This window comes from Cucurbita maxima, unplaced genomic scaffold (genome assembly GCF_002738345.1).
Source record: "Cucurbita maxima cultivar Rimu unplaced genomic scaffold, Cmax_1.0 Cma_Scf00022, whole genome shotgun sequence".
NCBI classification, from domain to species: Eukaryota; Viridiplantae; Streptophyta; class Magnoliopsida; order Cucurbitales; family Cucurbitaceae; genus Cucurbita; species Cucurbita maxima.
Genome location: NW_019272038.1, coordinates 1,373,131 through 1,388,839, shown reverse-complemented (window position 1 = coordinate 1,388,839; position 15,709 = coordinate 1,373,131). Strand labels below are relative to the sequence as shown.

The window sequence follows — 15,709 nt, the reverse complement described above, 5'->3', positions numbered from 1 at the left end:
CCCCCCCCAAAAAAAAAAAAAAAAAAACATTATATATACATATATATATATACTTGGAGAGACAAGGAATTTGCCATTAGCAGAGAACTCAACGAATCGGAGTTTCCTTTCCCTAGCTAACCAACAATCGGGACCTGGAACTGAAAAGCATTTCTTGGAAACTTTAAAACTCATTTCTTAGCATGGATGGAATGGAATATGTGAAGTTGATAGGAAATATGAACATAAGGTTTCATTCCTGTTCTCTGAGATCTTGTTCTTACAGAATCTTTAGTGTCGGTTTTAACTTCTGAGATGATGGTGTTTGTGAGAACCTTAAAACTTTCTTTTGAGATTAGTTTATTTTTATTTCAGAAATAGAAAAAAATACCCTTAATAAGGTCTGCTGGTCATTGTTGCTAAACCTTTGTCCAACTTGTTCAAGTCGCCCAAGTATAGTATCAGAAAACTGTCTTGACCTAAGAAATCATGTGGCTGATAACATTTCAATCTCAAATTGCTTTGTATCATAAATGATTAGCATATGGCATACAACGTCTCATTGTGCTGAAAGCTGCTGAGCTCGCCAGCAGGAATAATTATTCTTGTGCTACCAGGAACCAAAAATTTCTGCCTACGGTATGATTTATGAAGTTCTTATGTTTACTTCAGGTTAAATACACCATCCAGGAAGTGCTCAACAGACATGACATTACAAGAGCGGTTGCTACTAAAGAGTTCGAGTGGCTCTTGGTTTGTATTACTCTAGAAAATATGACCTTGTAAAAAGATGTTTGATGCTAGGTTTCAAACTATGTGAAGTTTCACACTTCTATCTGAGGACTAAACTATTTTGAGGACTAAACTATATTTGAAGTATAAGGACGAAAATGAAACAAGTGTGAAAATTCTGGGATAAAATAGGATTTACCAGTAAATCTACATCTTATTTTAGTAAATTTGTTGATATTTTGCTATTGACTCAATCCAGGATTCGGCCTTGTTGGTCCTACCCATATTAATATTGTTCAGTCTTTGCTGTTGCTGTCTACCTTCCCGGTATGATTTTTTTCATTCTACCGTATCAAATGTATACTCCTTTTGATAGAGGCACTTGAGGGAATAATATATCTTTGTGCAGTAAAAAGGCTAGGAAGCCTGTCCGCCCCAACCATGCACGTCGTAAGGCCAAAAAGGGAACTTCTGGCAAGTAAAGTTTGTAACATCATTTGCTGGTCCTCTGTTGGAGACGAATTTTTGAAGGTTTGCTTTATCTTTAACATTTATGCTTAGAATAATAAATGATCTGCTTTTTCCATATTTATACTACTATGTGAGGTGGTATATTTTAAGAACTCATTGTGATACTGCACCATCGTTACTTGATTGGTTCTCATAGCCATGGCCACCTTACTGTTGACTCGGTATTTTTGCAACTGTGAGGAATGCCTTTTTCAGTCTCACCTTGTCTTACTTAGCATGACATGGCAGCTTGGATGCTTCTCATCGCATATTGAAGTGTTTGGAATGAAGGTCATTCTAAACAGGTCCTGAAATCAACCCGATACGTCTTGTTAAAGGAGTTAATCCTGTGAGCAGTCCCACCATATGGTGCTTGAGACATAATTCAACTCACTTTCTGTTCATGCTACAGCTATAAAAGATGGAGTTTTAATTCAAACCACTCTCTCCCTCTAGTGACCTTTACAACTCTCCTCATGCTATCTTCACGATTATTAGAGCTCCCTTTGCAGACCAGCCATATTGGAATTGCAATGTCTTATCAAGAACATTTTCTTTTCACTTTGCAACTCTTAACGACTATCATATGAAGACACTAGATAGCGCTTGTAGGCTATAAGAAAATAGATTTGTTCGATGTATGAACTTAAGAGTGATAGTACTAGCTTCTTTTTTTAACATACATACTCATAACGCCTCTCTTCCATCAGTTGTCTTCTTCAGTTTCCCCATAAAAACCTCTGGAGGCATATAGCCGATGAAACCTTTATTTCTGTTCCTAATGTTCAGGATATTAAAACAACATTTGGAAACATGGAGAGACCACGTTGCCCCTAACTGAGTGGCTTCCACCAATCAAGAGAGAGGGGTCATCCCTGAACAAATCCCTAAACCGCTAGTCAACATTGGAGAAAAGTAAGAGAAAGTAATTGAGAAAATTGGACAAAAATCTCCGGCGAAAGCAAGCTTTAATCGACTGGAAAAAGTGAAGTGCTTCCGTTTGGAAAACCTCATTTGAATCTTCCCATCTCTTGGTTCCAAAACGAAGAGATACGAGGATAATCACAATTAGCAAAATTTGGTAGGAAATTTTCCAACTTCCGGGTATATGAATGTTGATGCAGCTGAAGTGATCATTTGTTTTTCAGTCATAATTCTGTTGTGATAAAGTATATGGATTCTGTTGATTGTGATAGTTTTCATGACCAGTAGCAAATGAGAAAATCTAAAGACGATGCTCGATTTTATGGCACTAGAAAATGTAAAATTGCAATGTGATTGCTATGTCGTCTCCATTATCGTCCCGTGGGTAAACCAGTTGTTGATGCTATCATTTAAGCTCTTAGTGAGTACATCACTTACATATAATCGTATTTCGATTCTCCGCAGGTGGACATGACATCTTTGGCTTTCTTTAGGAATCTGAAACTTAGAAGTCTGATATTTTTTCGAAGCTCTTACAGTTTCATCACCTAGTCTCGGTCGGTTGTTAGCCATGATCATCACTCCCGCTGCTAGATACACCCAAGAAGTTTAGACGTTGAAGTTATATTTTGTTTTCCATGTTTATGACTATGATGCCAGAGTTGTAAGTTTTTTTGTTCGTTGTAAAATAGTTGCGAAGTCGAATAAATTATTTCAAATTTTCTTCTCGTTACTCCGCTCTGTTCAAGTCTACCATCAGTGTGATGTTAGCAGCTTGTGTGACTTTGCTGCTGAAGGGGTCTTTCAGCTATTGATTATGAAGTCCTGAAAAGAACAAACTTTGGTTCGGTTCATCCTCGTTCCGACTGCTTACAGAAACAACTAGAGACTCCAATCTCGGAGTTAAAAGTTACACATCGACTAAGAAAGGCGGGTTTGTGAAAACTCGTAACAAAGGGAAAAGGGGAGAACTATCTCTATGACTGCAACAACTTCTTCAGTGTTTACTGAGAAATGTATGCATAGCTTGGCGGTCTTTACCAGTTTTGCCAGTAATTCTCCAGGTCCATGCAATGGTCCATGTTCATAAATCTGTTGCCAGGTCCATTGCCATTGTTGCTGATCTCCGCCCCATATGCAGTTTCAGGACCGATCGCGCTTGCAATCACAGATGAATTAGCCATGGTAGCTGCCATGACAGACGAACCGATGTCTTGTTGGCCAATTTTCATCGGTGCTGCGACTGGGGGCGGCATCGGTCGCAAAACTGGTTGCGATGAAGCTCCTCCAAGGTTTAAATTCAACCCGGATATTGTGAAGCAACCTCCGGCAGGTTGATAGTTAAACTGGGGTTGCATCGATAAGTTGATACCATGAGTTGATCCTCCGCTGCCACTGCCGCCGCCTCCGGCTCTCAGGACTCGGTTGAGCTCGGCCAGATCTGCGCCGGTGATGTAGTTACGCCCATAGCCATATTGAGCAGCAGGGTCTCCGAGCTGCATGAGGGGTGGTGGAAGAAGAGGAGGGGCAATTTCAAGGTTGACATAGGGATTCACTGCTCTTGTTTGGTTTGGAGGATACTTCTTGGGTCCGGCACTCTTTTGGAATACTCGGCAAACCACCCATTCGTCCTGTTTTAAGAGCCCAATCAAAATCACAATTAAGGGACTAAAAAAAGAGGCAAAAACATGATTTTTCAAATGATTACAATACAAGATGAGATTTAACTCATAAAATAGGAATTTTGATTACGATTTAACTCATAAAATAGGAATTTTGATTCGATTTTCGTAATGGCTCAAGTCCACAGTAAACAGATATTGTCCTCTTCGGACTTTCCATCTAGGTTTTAAAACAGGTTTGCTAGGATGAGGTTACCACACCCTTCTCCCTCTTCCATGTCGGATCTCACATATTTTATATCAATTTTTTTTATAAAAAAATTAATAATTATATATCAAATAAATCATCGTGGTTGTACAAAAATTCCTAATCTCGATATTTTCATATGTTTATGAATTTGACATCAACATGAGAGTTTCAGACACTTTCGATAACAAAAATATGAAAAATTAATAATAAGAAACTTATTTTTTTTTAATAAAAAGTATTTACCTTAGCTGTTCTAAAAGCGGTTTTGGAATGAAGTCGATATTCATGCATAACCCAATTAGTTTTCTCTCCTCTCGGAGCTCTTCCTTTATAGAACACCAACGTCTTCTTCATCCCGACCAGCTCTGAAGTATCAGTATTGAAGATTTCTTTGTCCTTTCCCGTGGTTTTCCAGTAGCCTGTGTTCGTGGCTCTATTTGTTCTAACTCCGGTCGGGTATTTTCTATCCCTAAGGCTGAAAAAATACCATTCTTTTTCTCCCATTTTAGCCTTCCCTGTTTGAAAATCAACAATAATAACGTTAATACTCAGCTTTAAATAGCTTCCATGCAAACCCTAATCCTTACAGCCCTAAGTCTGATATTTATAACAATACTTCTGATTTAAACAGCTTCCATGCAGTAATTTTAGTCTAATTGGTTTATATATTTTAATCTCTAAATTTCAAATTTGTCTGATTTTTTATTTTTTAATTTTTGAAAATTAAGCAAGTAAACCCCGTCTTATGAAAAATAAATAATATAACAACGGCCAAACGTGTTAAGATCTAATGAAACAAAAGTGATAGTTCATAAGATCACAATTTTTAAGAACAGTTCGAGATCAAAATTTAAAGTTTTCGAACAAACCCTAATTCACCAGAAACTCGAGGATGATAAACAAGAAATCACCTGGTAGTTCCCAAGGTTCAAATTTGTTGAGATCAACATCAGTAACCGCTCTTCCTGTAAAATTAGCATCTGATATCTTGTTCAAAAGATAATACGTGATCAACTCTTCATCAGAAGGATGAAATCTAAACCCAGGAGGCAACGTTTGATCTTGCTCTTGTGCATGATCTTGATGATTACGATCTGATTCCGCCACAGTATTCTTCTTCATCACCTCCGACCTTTTTCCGTCCTTCTCCGTCCCCAAATTATCACCGCTCGATACCTCGAGAAATCGAAACACAACAACAACAACGTTAAATCAATAAAACTTACTATCATTTTATGCTAGAAAGAGAGAGAGAAGAAAGAGCTAACTTGCATGGAGAAGATGGAGTCTCAAACTCTTGCTTGTTTTAGGGTTCTTGGTGAGCATGTAATGCAAGAAATCTATGGGAATTTAACCTTCTTAGAAGAAGACAACTAGTGGGAGTGTGTTCTTCAAGTTTTCACCTAAGCTATAATTTGTTTATAATACTTTGTCGAAGTCTTTTTTCGATTTTTTTTTCTTTTGTCGGTCGGGAAAAAGTTAACCCGACCATAGCTTTGATATCATTAACTAAAGCACGAGAGATTTGTGTTCACACTGATACATGTTGTTGAACTAAAAAAAACATTACGTACGTGTCACGAATTGGAGAGAGAGATTATATATTCTGGTTTCCCGTCTAATAACCATTTAATTTCATGTAACTAACGTGAGATTGATGATGATACGTAATGATCCAGAGCGAACAATATCTACTAGCGGTGGTCTCGGGTTGTTACAAATGGTATCAAAGCTAGACATTGGGTAATGTACTAGCGAGGACATGTGTAATTTTTACCAACTGCAACTCACCCTTCTTTCATCATAACCCTAAGGATTCAAGAAAAACGCTAATTTTGAGCTATATATAAACTATTTTCTCGAATTGCAGAGAGGTAAGTTCGATAAGTTTCATTCAGTTCATCAAAATTCTAAAGCTTTTCTCGACACTCGGTGAGATTCCACATCGGTTGAATTAGTGAACGAATCATTCCTTATAAAAGTGTGGAAGTCTCCCCTTAGTAGATGCATTTTAAAACCATGAGACTGATAACAATATGTAACGGGCCAAAACAGACAATATCTAATAGCTGTGGACTTGGGCTGTTACAAATGGTATCAGAGTCAGACACTAGACATTTCTTACAAGAATGTAGAAACCGTGTACAATTTTATTTTTTTTTATCGTCCAAGTCGTGTTCTTCCTATCCAAATAAATTTTATTTCTATAACATACTTTTTCACGTATAAAATTAAAACTTTCCTATTTCTCTTTTATAGCATGTTCGTCGTAAAAACACGATTATAAGCTACGTTAATCTCAATCTAAGCCTTAATCTTAAAAACATCAAATTTCTTTAAGAATAATGTCCTGTCTTGATCAAATTCTTAAATATCAAACACATGTTTGTCTGAATTTCAACAACAATTATGAGATATTGTTTATAATTAATTAGATTCTGACAGTAAAAAAGACATAGATTTCTTCATGAGACAAGATTTTCCAGCCAAACTATATAATAATTTTTAAAACATATCATTTTATTAAAAAAAAAAATCCATAATTATTTGTTCCAAATAACCATTTATTCTTGAAAAACATTTAAATTTTAACATAAAGTTTTTTTATTTCATGTGACATAACCCTTGTAATACAATGTTTGACAATATTGTTATGCAACTAATACAATAAACAAAGTTTTTCTTGTTTCATTGGATAAACGCCAGCTACGAAAATTTCTACCAATTCAATAGCTTGATGAACACGTGATGACGATACATGTTTGATTCTGTACGTTCTTGACCGTTCGTTTATTATTTTTTTGAAAAAGAATGAATCATCAGTTACGACAACGTAATCAACAGCTCAATTGATAAGAAGTAGTTGAAATATGTTTATCACGAGAAGACGACAACGCTCTAGAAGCAAGGAAGAAACGAAGAACTAACCCTAAAACGACACACTAGGTCATTTAGGGTTTATCGATAAACTTGTCGAACACTTCAAAAGTTAATAATATGATATGGGTATTAGATAGATCTCCCAATCAATAACCTTCTTAATTGGAAATCCTTAATATTAATATTGATTGTAAATTAATTGAGATAATTAACTAATTCTTTGTCACTAAAAAGGAAGCACTCCCATAATTTATTTAGGTAGAGATTATGATATTTAAAATTCAATTAAAATTGTGGGTAGCTAAGCAAATAATTAAGATTTAAGGGTCAAATCTTGAATTTTGAAATTATAACATTATCCAAAAGTAAATAAAAAGTAGATAAGCAACCTTGAAAATGGCTTTGGGGAAATGAATGTTCATAAAAATAAGTTAAATAAGTAATTTTATTGTATAATATTCGTAACTGACCTGTTACAGGTAAAGATATTTAGTACTAAATTATAATTTATCATATATATTATATTTGATATTTTATAGAAAGCAGTTATTTTTATTTATTATTATTTTAATATCTTTGTAATTTATTTGATTATAAATAGAGAACTTTCACACACCATTTACTAAGTAGGGTGGATTAAGCAAACATTTTCAATAAACTTCTATTTATTTGATTTTAAAAATTTTAAAAATATTAATTTTATATCTAATTGATTGGATATAATTAAATTAAAAATATTGAATAGGGAGAGATTTAGTTATAATTAAGAGTTAAAATAGGGTTAATCTTGTAATTAATGCTAAATTAATAAAAACATTTTTTAACAATTTTCAAAAATTTCAATAACACCCTCCATTTTTTAAAATATTTCAAAAATACCATTGAACTTTAAAAATAAAGTTTAAAACTATTTTTATACTTAACTTTAGATTGAAACCGTCAATATTAATATTTTTTTATCGTTAGTAACACGTTTCAAAAAATACTACTGAATTTTTTAAAAAATACCCAATTTTCGTTCATATATTAACGGTAAGAATTTTTTTAAACTTTTTTTAATAAAGTTAAAGAGTTTTAATTTTACTTTTAAAATTTCATAGTATTTTAAATTTTAAGTTGGTATTTTTAAAGCACTAAAAAAAATTCAATGATATTTTTTAAACAAAATACTAACAGTTTTCAACTATATTTTTAGATTTTTTTTTAGTTTAAATTCTTTTTTTATTTTTAAAATTTTAGAGTTATTTTTTAGGTAAAATAGTAGTTTTATTAATTTCAACTATAAATACTAAGAAAATAAAGCGTAAATCTTTATGGAATATATATGGGCTCCAATGGTGAGCTCGAAAGGCCCAACATGTGGTCCAGCAAACCGTTTCTCTTGCGTCATAGTTGGGCCAAAGCCCACAATTAACAGTGCTCCGAGCCCAGGCTCCATTTGAGAACAAGGACTAAGATTTCGCTAAAAACCGCAACTTTTGGCGGCAGCGGGTACCCATTTCTCCGGCAGGCTTCAGCATTTGGCGATACCTATTGGGTAAATCTTCTGGTATTCTGGCTTTGTTCTCTTGATCGTTGATGCGTTGCTAGTAGAAAACGTCATGATTATTTGACTGAGCTCGTTGATTTCTGATTAATTTGTTTCTTTTTTTTTTTTTCTGATTCGAGTTTTATCGTTTTCAATTCGTTCCTGTTTTCATATCGTTTGAGAAATTCTTTTCTTATGGATATGCAGACTAAGTGTTTGATGAAATGCCGCCTTGAACTGTTTTGCTTTCTGTTGCTTATAATAGTTATATTCGGGATATCCTTTCATGTTCCAGCCCTTCACATACTTACTATCGAGCTTTTTACCTCTTCTGATAGTTAGCCCATTTTGATTACCATTTTGTCTTGGTTTTCTATTTCTGACAATTTAGCTTATAAACACTGCTTCCGATTTTTCCCAATAGATTCCTTTTACTTCATTGTCTACCTTTTTGACGTTAGAATTCAAATATATTTTGGAGGTACATGTAGAACTTAACAAATAATGGGGAGAAAATGAGCATAATTTTCAAAAACAAAATGGCTATCAAACTAAGCCTTAGTTGTTGTTTTCTTGGTGGGTTTTTCCAAATTCTTGTATGTGAGATCCCATGTTGATGGGAGAGGAGAACGAAGCATTCCTTATAAGGGTGGGGAAGTCTCTCCCTAGCATACGCGCTTTAGAACCGTGAGGCTGACTGCGGGCCAAAGCGAACAATATATGCTAGTGGTGAGCATGGGCTGTTACAAATGGTATCATAGCCAAACATCGAGCGGTGTGCCAGCGAGGACGCTGGCCCCCAAGGGTGGTGGATTGTGAGATCCCACATTGGTTGGAGAGGAAAACAAAGCATTCCTTATAAGGGTGTGAAAACTTCTCACTAGTAGACGTGTTTTAAAACCTTAAGGGGAAGCACATAAGGGAAAGCCCAAAGAGGACAATATCTACTAGTGATGGGCTTGTGCTTTTACATTGTCCCTCAATCTTCATTTCTCTTCAAGATGCAAGACATGCTTGATCTTCTCCTCCTATTTGTTATTTTATGGCATATTGATTTTTGGAATCAGCTACAAAGGAGGAGAAAAAGGGGTTTAAAGTCGACACTTAGGCATAGGGCCTTAGGACTCAAGAATTTGACTCCGAGTCTACGAACCATTGGTCTGGGTAAGGCCTTCCAGTTGCATTGGATTGTACTTCTATATGTGAGACTAGATGATTCTCTTCTGAAAAGTGCCCAAATATAGCAACTTAAAGGTGTTTAGAGCATTTTTATGTTATTATCTGCAATCTCTAAGAGAACAGACTTTGCATATTTGAAGTATTGTTGTATAAAAAGGATTTTCAGCAGTTTAAATCTGGGTCCTATTTCATCTCCTCCTGAAAAGGTTCTTACAAAATAAAGGTTCTTAAATGCCTTGATAAATGGTTTCCTTGCATATGGTCAGAACTCCGAAGAAAAACGTTTGATTGTTTGATTGTTTGGCTTATGTTGTAGTGAGCCTGCCTTCTAACTTGAATTCGGGACAGCTAGTCGAAACTAATGAAATACTTCGACCAATATTCAGTTTATGATATTTACATTATTAGCACGATCCCCTTATACAAGAATTGTGATATTTGTATCTTTTCATGAATATTCATTCTAACGGAACGGCCCGACTATTATACGTGAGACCGCATAGTTTCTATTTCTGCACTCGTTAAGTTTCATACCGGATGATTACACTTGTATGACTGTGATTGCTACGAATTTCTGGGTCCGAACTTCTTTTCATTGTAAGTCTCTCATAGTAGGTCGGATTTCTCTATTAACTTGTGTTTCATGTGGTCTTGCAGCATTAAACATGTTGGAACATGATGCTAATCCAACTATCAGCAAGTCAACGGGCCTGCCTCGGAAGCGCTTCTACCGTGCTAGAGCGCACAGCAACCCTCTGAGCGACTCTCACTTCCCAATACCAATCTGCCCCAGTGAAGTTGACTATTCCCTTCATTACCCTCAACTGTTCCCTTCAAATGATCAGCTACATAGACCCAAAAAGATTGAATTTGCTGATATTGGCTGTGGTTTTGGAGGTCTTCTGATCAGCCTTTCAACCATTTTCCCTGAAACCTTGATGATCGGAATGGAACTTCGAGATAAAGTCACCGAATACGTTAAGGAACGAATCTTAGCGTTGAGAGTAGCAAATCCTGGCCAGTACCAAAACGTTTCGGTAGTTCGAACAAATTCCATGAAATACATTCCAAACTACTTCGAAAAAGCTCAACTATCAAAAATGTTTTTCTTGTTCCCGGACCCTCATTTCAAAGAGAAGAATCATCGCCGACGCGTGATCAGTCCACATTTGCTCGACGAGTATGCATATACCCTGAGAGTCGGAGGGATTATTTACACAATTACAGATGTGGAAGAGCTTGGAGAATGGATGAAATCTTGTCTAGAAAACCACCCATTGTTCGAAGCTCTAACAGCGGAAGAGCTCGAGGTAGATCCAGCCGTGAAGCTGTTGAGTTCTGCAACTGAGGAAGGGCAGAAGGTTGCTAGAAATGAGGGACAGACATTCCAGGCAGTTTACAGACGTATTAGTGCAGCACCATGAGTTGGAAGGATTGAGCCTTCTGGGTTTGCATTTGATTGAAGCAATGAGTTGTTTACCTCCCTAGACATTTCAGGCACTTTACATTCATCTTTTTACTGAAAGCTATTAGAATTTTGATCTGATTTACTTCGAATGGGAGCTAGGCATAAAGGTTTTTCTCCTAATTATTACTACTTTTGATGAGAGCTAGAATTACTGTTCGTATGGAAAGTTCATATCAAAACATCGTAAATATGTCTCCATACCTCGATTGATGTAACAGCCTAACGCTACTGTTAGTAGATATTGTCTGTTTTGACTTTTTACATATTGTTGTCAGTTTCACGGTTTTAAAATCTATATGCTAGGGAGAGGTTTCCACACCTTATAAGGAATGTTTTGTTTTCTCTAATTGATGTTGGATCTCACAATTGACCATCTCTGTTCGTCCGTCTGTTTGAGTATCCATTGATATACCTCCCCAAGGTTGGTCTTGAATGAATCGTGCATTCAATCTTAACTCAAAGCGCCACTTCCATTGTATGTGAGATAAAGCATCGGCCACATTGTTTCCCATACCTGGCTAATGAACAACTTCAACCATTTCTGATATTCTCCGTCCACCGTTGATCCAGAATGAACTTCAAACTTCCTATGCCCGTTCTAACAATGGCTATATAAGTTCTCTCTCGCAGCAATATATAGTTCGATTTTGTGTCTAATAGATTCAACTTAAAAATTAAAAATTTTGATAATTTATTAAATACTACGTCAGGTAAAAGACTTATTTTACTTGAAACTCAAAATCAAAATTATAATTCAACTTAATGGCATACCATTTTCTTCAGAATTTTTATTCAATATTACTGTAAATACATAAATTATGAGTTCAACCCGGGCCTGATGAATCTAGCCTGGCCCACAATTCAAATCTGGCCCAACTTGTATCCATAAGGCCCAATAATCAATTCGAATCAAAATTCTAAGTTTGGGCCCCAATGTACGACGAATGGCCCAATAGCTAATTGGGCTTCGCTCAACATGGATTTCAATGTACGACGAATCGATATTTGCTCTCACCGACTCATTTTGGATATTCGACCCGACCCGGCCTTCTCAAATTACATGGACAAGCCTGCACGTGTGATTAGCTCATGGATTGGATAGTTCGCAAATATTTTTTTTAAAAACACGTGCAGGCCTGTCATTTATACATTAAAAATTATTAAATCAAAATAATGCTTTTTAATATTTAATGTATTATTTGGAAAGTTATTCTAAAAAAATTGTAAGTTTATTAATATTATTGTTTAATCTTTGCTTTTAAATTATTATTCAATAAAAATCATGAAAATCACATTTTTAAATTATTCCATTAAAGTAGGTAGAGAATTATTAAAAATAAAAAAAAGATAATAAATAATTGCCGACCAATCGAAAGAGCGGAGAGTGAGCGCTCTAAGAAATGAAAGACGAAAGACGAAAGACAGATGTTTCTAAGAAATAATGAAAATGGAGGTAGGCAAAGGCATAGTATGGGCTTTTCAAAGATAATAAAGAGAAATAGTTCGTTTCTTTATTTGCCTCTGCTTTTTCGGGAGCCACCTTGAATTTCGTTTCAATAAAGTATTTTAAAAAAGTCCCATTTTGAAAGAGAAAACAACGTGGTGATGACCTAAAACGACATGACAGTAATTAGAATCCTTCATTTCAGTCTAAAACTCTATGAATTTTTATTCGGGAGGACAGTCTTGAAAGGATTGTGAAACATCGAATGTAATGTATACAGACAAACTGTGATAGTGGGTTGGCCAGCAAAAACCCACTAAAAAGTTCCTACCTCGTCTTTGTTATTATGAAAGCGTCACATGCGAACTAACTATTTCAGGTGAATCTAAAAACATACTTTCTTAATACCCGCTTTTACTTTACTCGAGATAAAAGGTTATTTTAGAGAAATCTATAGTGACATCCACTAATGAAATAAAAGGAAGAACAAAGGAAAAAAAATGTCAAACTAAACTTCTCTTTATATGATGAGGATAGATAAAGGGTTGTAAGGCAAAGCACATGCCTTACCCATAGTGGGCCGGTTTGTGTTGCAATACAAATCTACTCACTAATATATATATATATATATATATATATATATCACACATATTCCAACACTAATTCATTGCTTAATTCTCTAAATCGTAGGGTCAAATTTGTAATTTATCAAATTTGAGAGACTAAATTGAAATTGAGTTTAAATTTTATGGGTCGAATATTCACTAAAATATATATATATATATATCACACATATTCCAACACTAACCCATCTAAATTTTAACCTCCTCTAATTCAGTAAAGATCAAATTTGTAATTTATAAAATTCGAGGGACTAAATTGAAATTGAGTTTAAATTTTACGGGTCGAATGTTTATTTTGCTTAATAATCAATTAACACAACATCAAACAGAAAACTTCATCTATTTATTTATTTATATATTAATTGAGTTATGTTTTTAATAGACGATATAATCTAATTGGTTATCCATTTTCCAATATTTTTTCTTTTAAATATTTTAATTTGTTTTTATTTCATTTAGGGTCATTTTTTAGACGGATAATTTAATTTTTTAGAGAGTATTTGTTAATAATTAGTGAGTATATTTTTAAATTTGACTCTATATATATATAAAAGATTGAAAATTTGAAATTCGAAAAATAATTGATAATTAAAAAAAAAAAAAAACCTCTGGTTAGATTAATTATTAAACTAATTCAATTTGTATATATTTATTTATTTATTTATAATAATAATAATAAACTAACATATAAAATGAAATCGTAATGCTTTCTTTTTATAATACTTAAATGATTGGAGTTCGAGTAAGTGTCCAAAATCACGAACCATAATAAATAAATTATAATATATACTCAATTCAATTGATTGGGCTGTAAACTTTTTTAACTCAAACGACATTTATTATATAACTAACCCAATTGAGACGGCCATCAAACATAGGGGTTTGGTTGATTTAAATAGTTTGGATCATTTATTAAATTTATTAAAAATATTGATGTGTTTAAGATTATATATTTTAAAAAATTATACTCGAAAAACATTTAAAATATTATCCAATGAGATGCAAAGGCTAATTATTTCCTTATACATCTATAAATTAAAAACAATTAACAACATCTTTTTAAACTTAGATTTAAATATATCAAATTGGTAGATTCTCACAATATATTTAATGATGTAAACTTTATTGTATAATGGTATATTATATAGTTTGAATATTGTACACAAAAATGGGCAAAAGGGCTTGAAAAAATGCACTTTTAAGGCATTGAAAACATATATATATATACCCACAAATGTCTAATCAAACTTTATTCTAAGTGAATAATACATTAATTTAAATTTAAGTTTAATAAAGAGGCTGATAATTGGAGTGGAGGTTGTTGCCTTAGGCCAATTAAATTTTATTTTAGTATATACTTTTTTCGAAGGCCAATTAAATTTTATTTTGATACATACTTTAGCCTAAAGCCAAATATTATATTTTATTTTAACATATAGTTATAATGGTGAGAGTGGAGAGAAAGAGATTCTATACATACATACATATATATATATATATATATATATACATTTTTTAAAATTTTCTCAGGAGATTTTCTTTGGCATATTTTGATTCTTGGCAATTTTTTAAAGAAATTAATTTTAAAAAATATATTTGGCATTATGTGACTTTGGGTTTGGGTCACATGCACTGAATTTGATATGAAATTTTAAAATATATAAATATTAATTATCATATTTTAAAATTTAAATTATCAATTTTAATTTAAAATTTTTGAATGAATTGTCTGATTTTAGGCTTCTGCTCCATTCTTTGTGGCCGATGTGAAATTTCGTATTGGGAATGAAATATGTAACCGCTCATATCCATCGATAGTAGATACTGTCTTCTTTGGAGCCTCCCTCAAAGCTTTAAAACGCGTTTGCTACTAGGGAAATCACACAATTATAAACGTGGGATATCACAATCCACCATCTTTAGGGTCCAATGTTCTTGTTGGCACTCGTTCCTTTCTCCACTCTCCTTCGAGACCAACGTCCTTACTGGCACACCGCCTCATGTCTACCACCCTTCGGAGAACAGCCTCCTCACTAGCACATAGTCCAATGTCTAGTTCTAATACCATTTATGATGACACAAATCCACTGCTAGCAGATATTGTCTTCTTTGGACTTTCCCTTTCGAACTTCCTAAAACGCGCATACTAAGGAAAGGTTTCCACACCCTTATAAATGGTGTTTAGTTCTCCTCCTTAACTAATGTGAGATATCACAAAACGTTTCTTACAAGGGGTGGAAACATCTCCTTAGTAGATACGTTTTTAATTGTGAAACTGACGATCCTATGTAACGGGTCAAAATAAAATAAAATGAAATTTAAAATGACTAATAATATCATAAATAATTTTTAGAATATAAAGAGTCTCGTTGGAAAATACAAATAATTTAGTATTGCATAGATAATGATACTTGATGGGGAATATAAAGTAATGCTAAAAAGGAGTATTAAAAAGCTCTCTTTTGAACTTATTTAATTGAAAATTTTTAATCATTAAAGTTTCCTTCTTTCTTACAACATGGGATGGAATTCCAACCTGAAAGACAAGAACAAAACAAAACAAAGCTCAC

At 33.9% G+C, this 15,709-nt stretch overlaps 3 protein-coding genes across 4 annotated transcripts in view; 2 read left to right on the top strand and 1 right to left on the bottom strand.

The window, feature by feature from the left end:
* Positions 1 to 2,878, top strand: part of LOC111496236 (coiled-coil domain-containing protein 150-like) — an 8,258-nt gene extending 5,380 nt beyond the window's left edge. For both annotated transcript variants that reach the window (XM_023146611.1, XM_023146610.1), the window contains 4 exons: positions 652 to 732; positions 971 to 1,038; positions 1,121 to 1,242; positions 2,611 to 2,878. In XM_023146611.1, coding sequence (XP_023002379.1) covers positions 652 to 732; positions 971 to 1,038; positions 1,121 to 1,193 — 222 coding nt within the window. In that variant the 3' untranslated portion in view covers positions 1,194 to 1,242; positions 2,611 to 2,878. The remainder of the gene's footprint in view (positions 1 to 651; positions 733 to 970; positions 1,039 to 1,120; positions 1,243 to 2,610) is intronic.
* Positions 2,879 to 2,931: 53 nt separating this feature from the next.
* On the bottom strand, positions 2,932 to 5,320 carry LOC111496242 (protein CUP-SHAPED COTYLEDON 3). The gene is made up of 4 exons (XM_023146617.1): positions 5,286 to 5,320; positions 4,929 to 5,193; positions 4,261 to 4,532; positions 2,932 to 3,776 (listed from the first exon to the last, which is right to left on the bottom strand). The coding sequence occupies exons 1-4, from the start codon at positions 5,289 to 5,291 to the stop codon at positions 3,183 to 3,185; spliced, it is 1,137 nt and encodes a 378-aa protein (XP_023002385.1). The 5' UTR covers positions 5,292 to 5,320; the 3' UTR covers positions 2,932 to 3,182.
* Positions 5,321 to 8,367: 3,047 nt separating this feature from the next.
* Positions 8,368 to 11,335, top strand: LOC111496303 (tRNA (guanine-N(7)-)-methyltransferase-like). Its single transcript, XM_023146710.1, has 2 exons — positions 8,368 to 8,434; positions 10,262 to 11,335. The coding sequence occupies exon 2, from the start codon at positions 10,270 to 10,272 to the stop codon at positions 11,026 to 11,028; it is 759 nt and encodes a 252-aa protein (XP_023002478.1). The 5' UTR covers positions 8,368 to 8,434; positions 10,262 to 10,269; the 3' UTR covers positions 11,029 to 11,335.
* Positions 11,336 to 15,709: the final 4,374 nt, after the last annotated feature.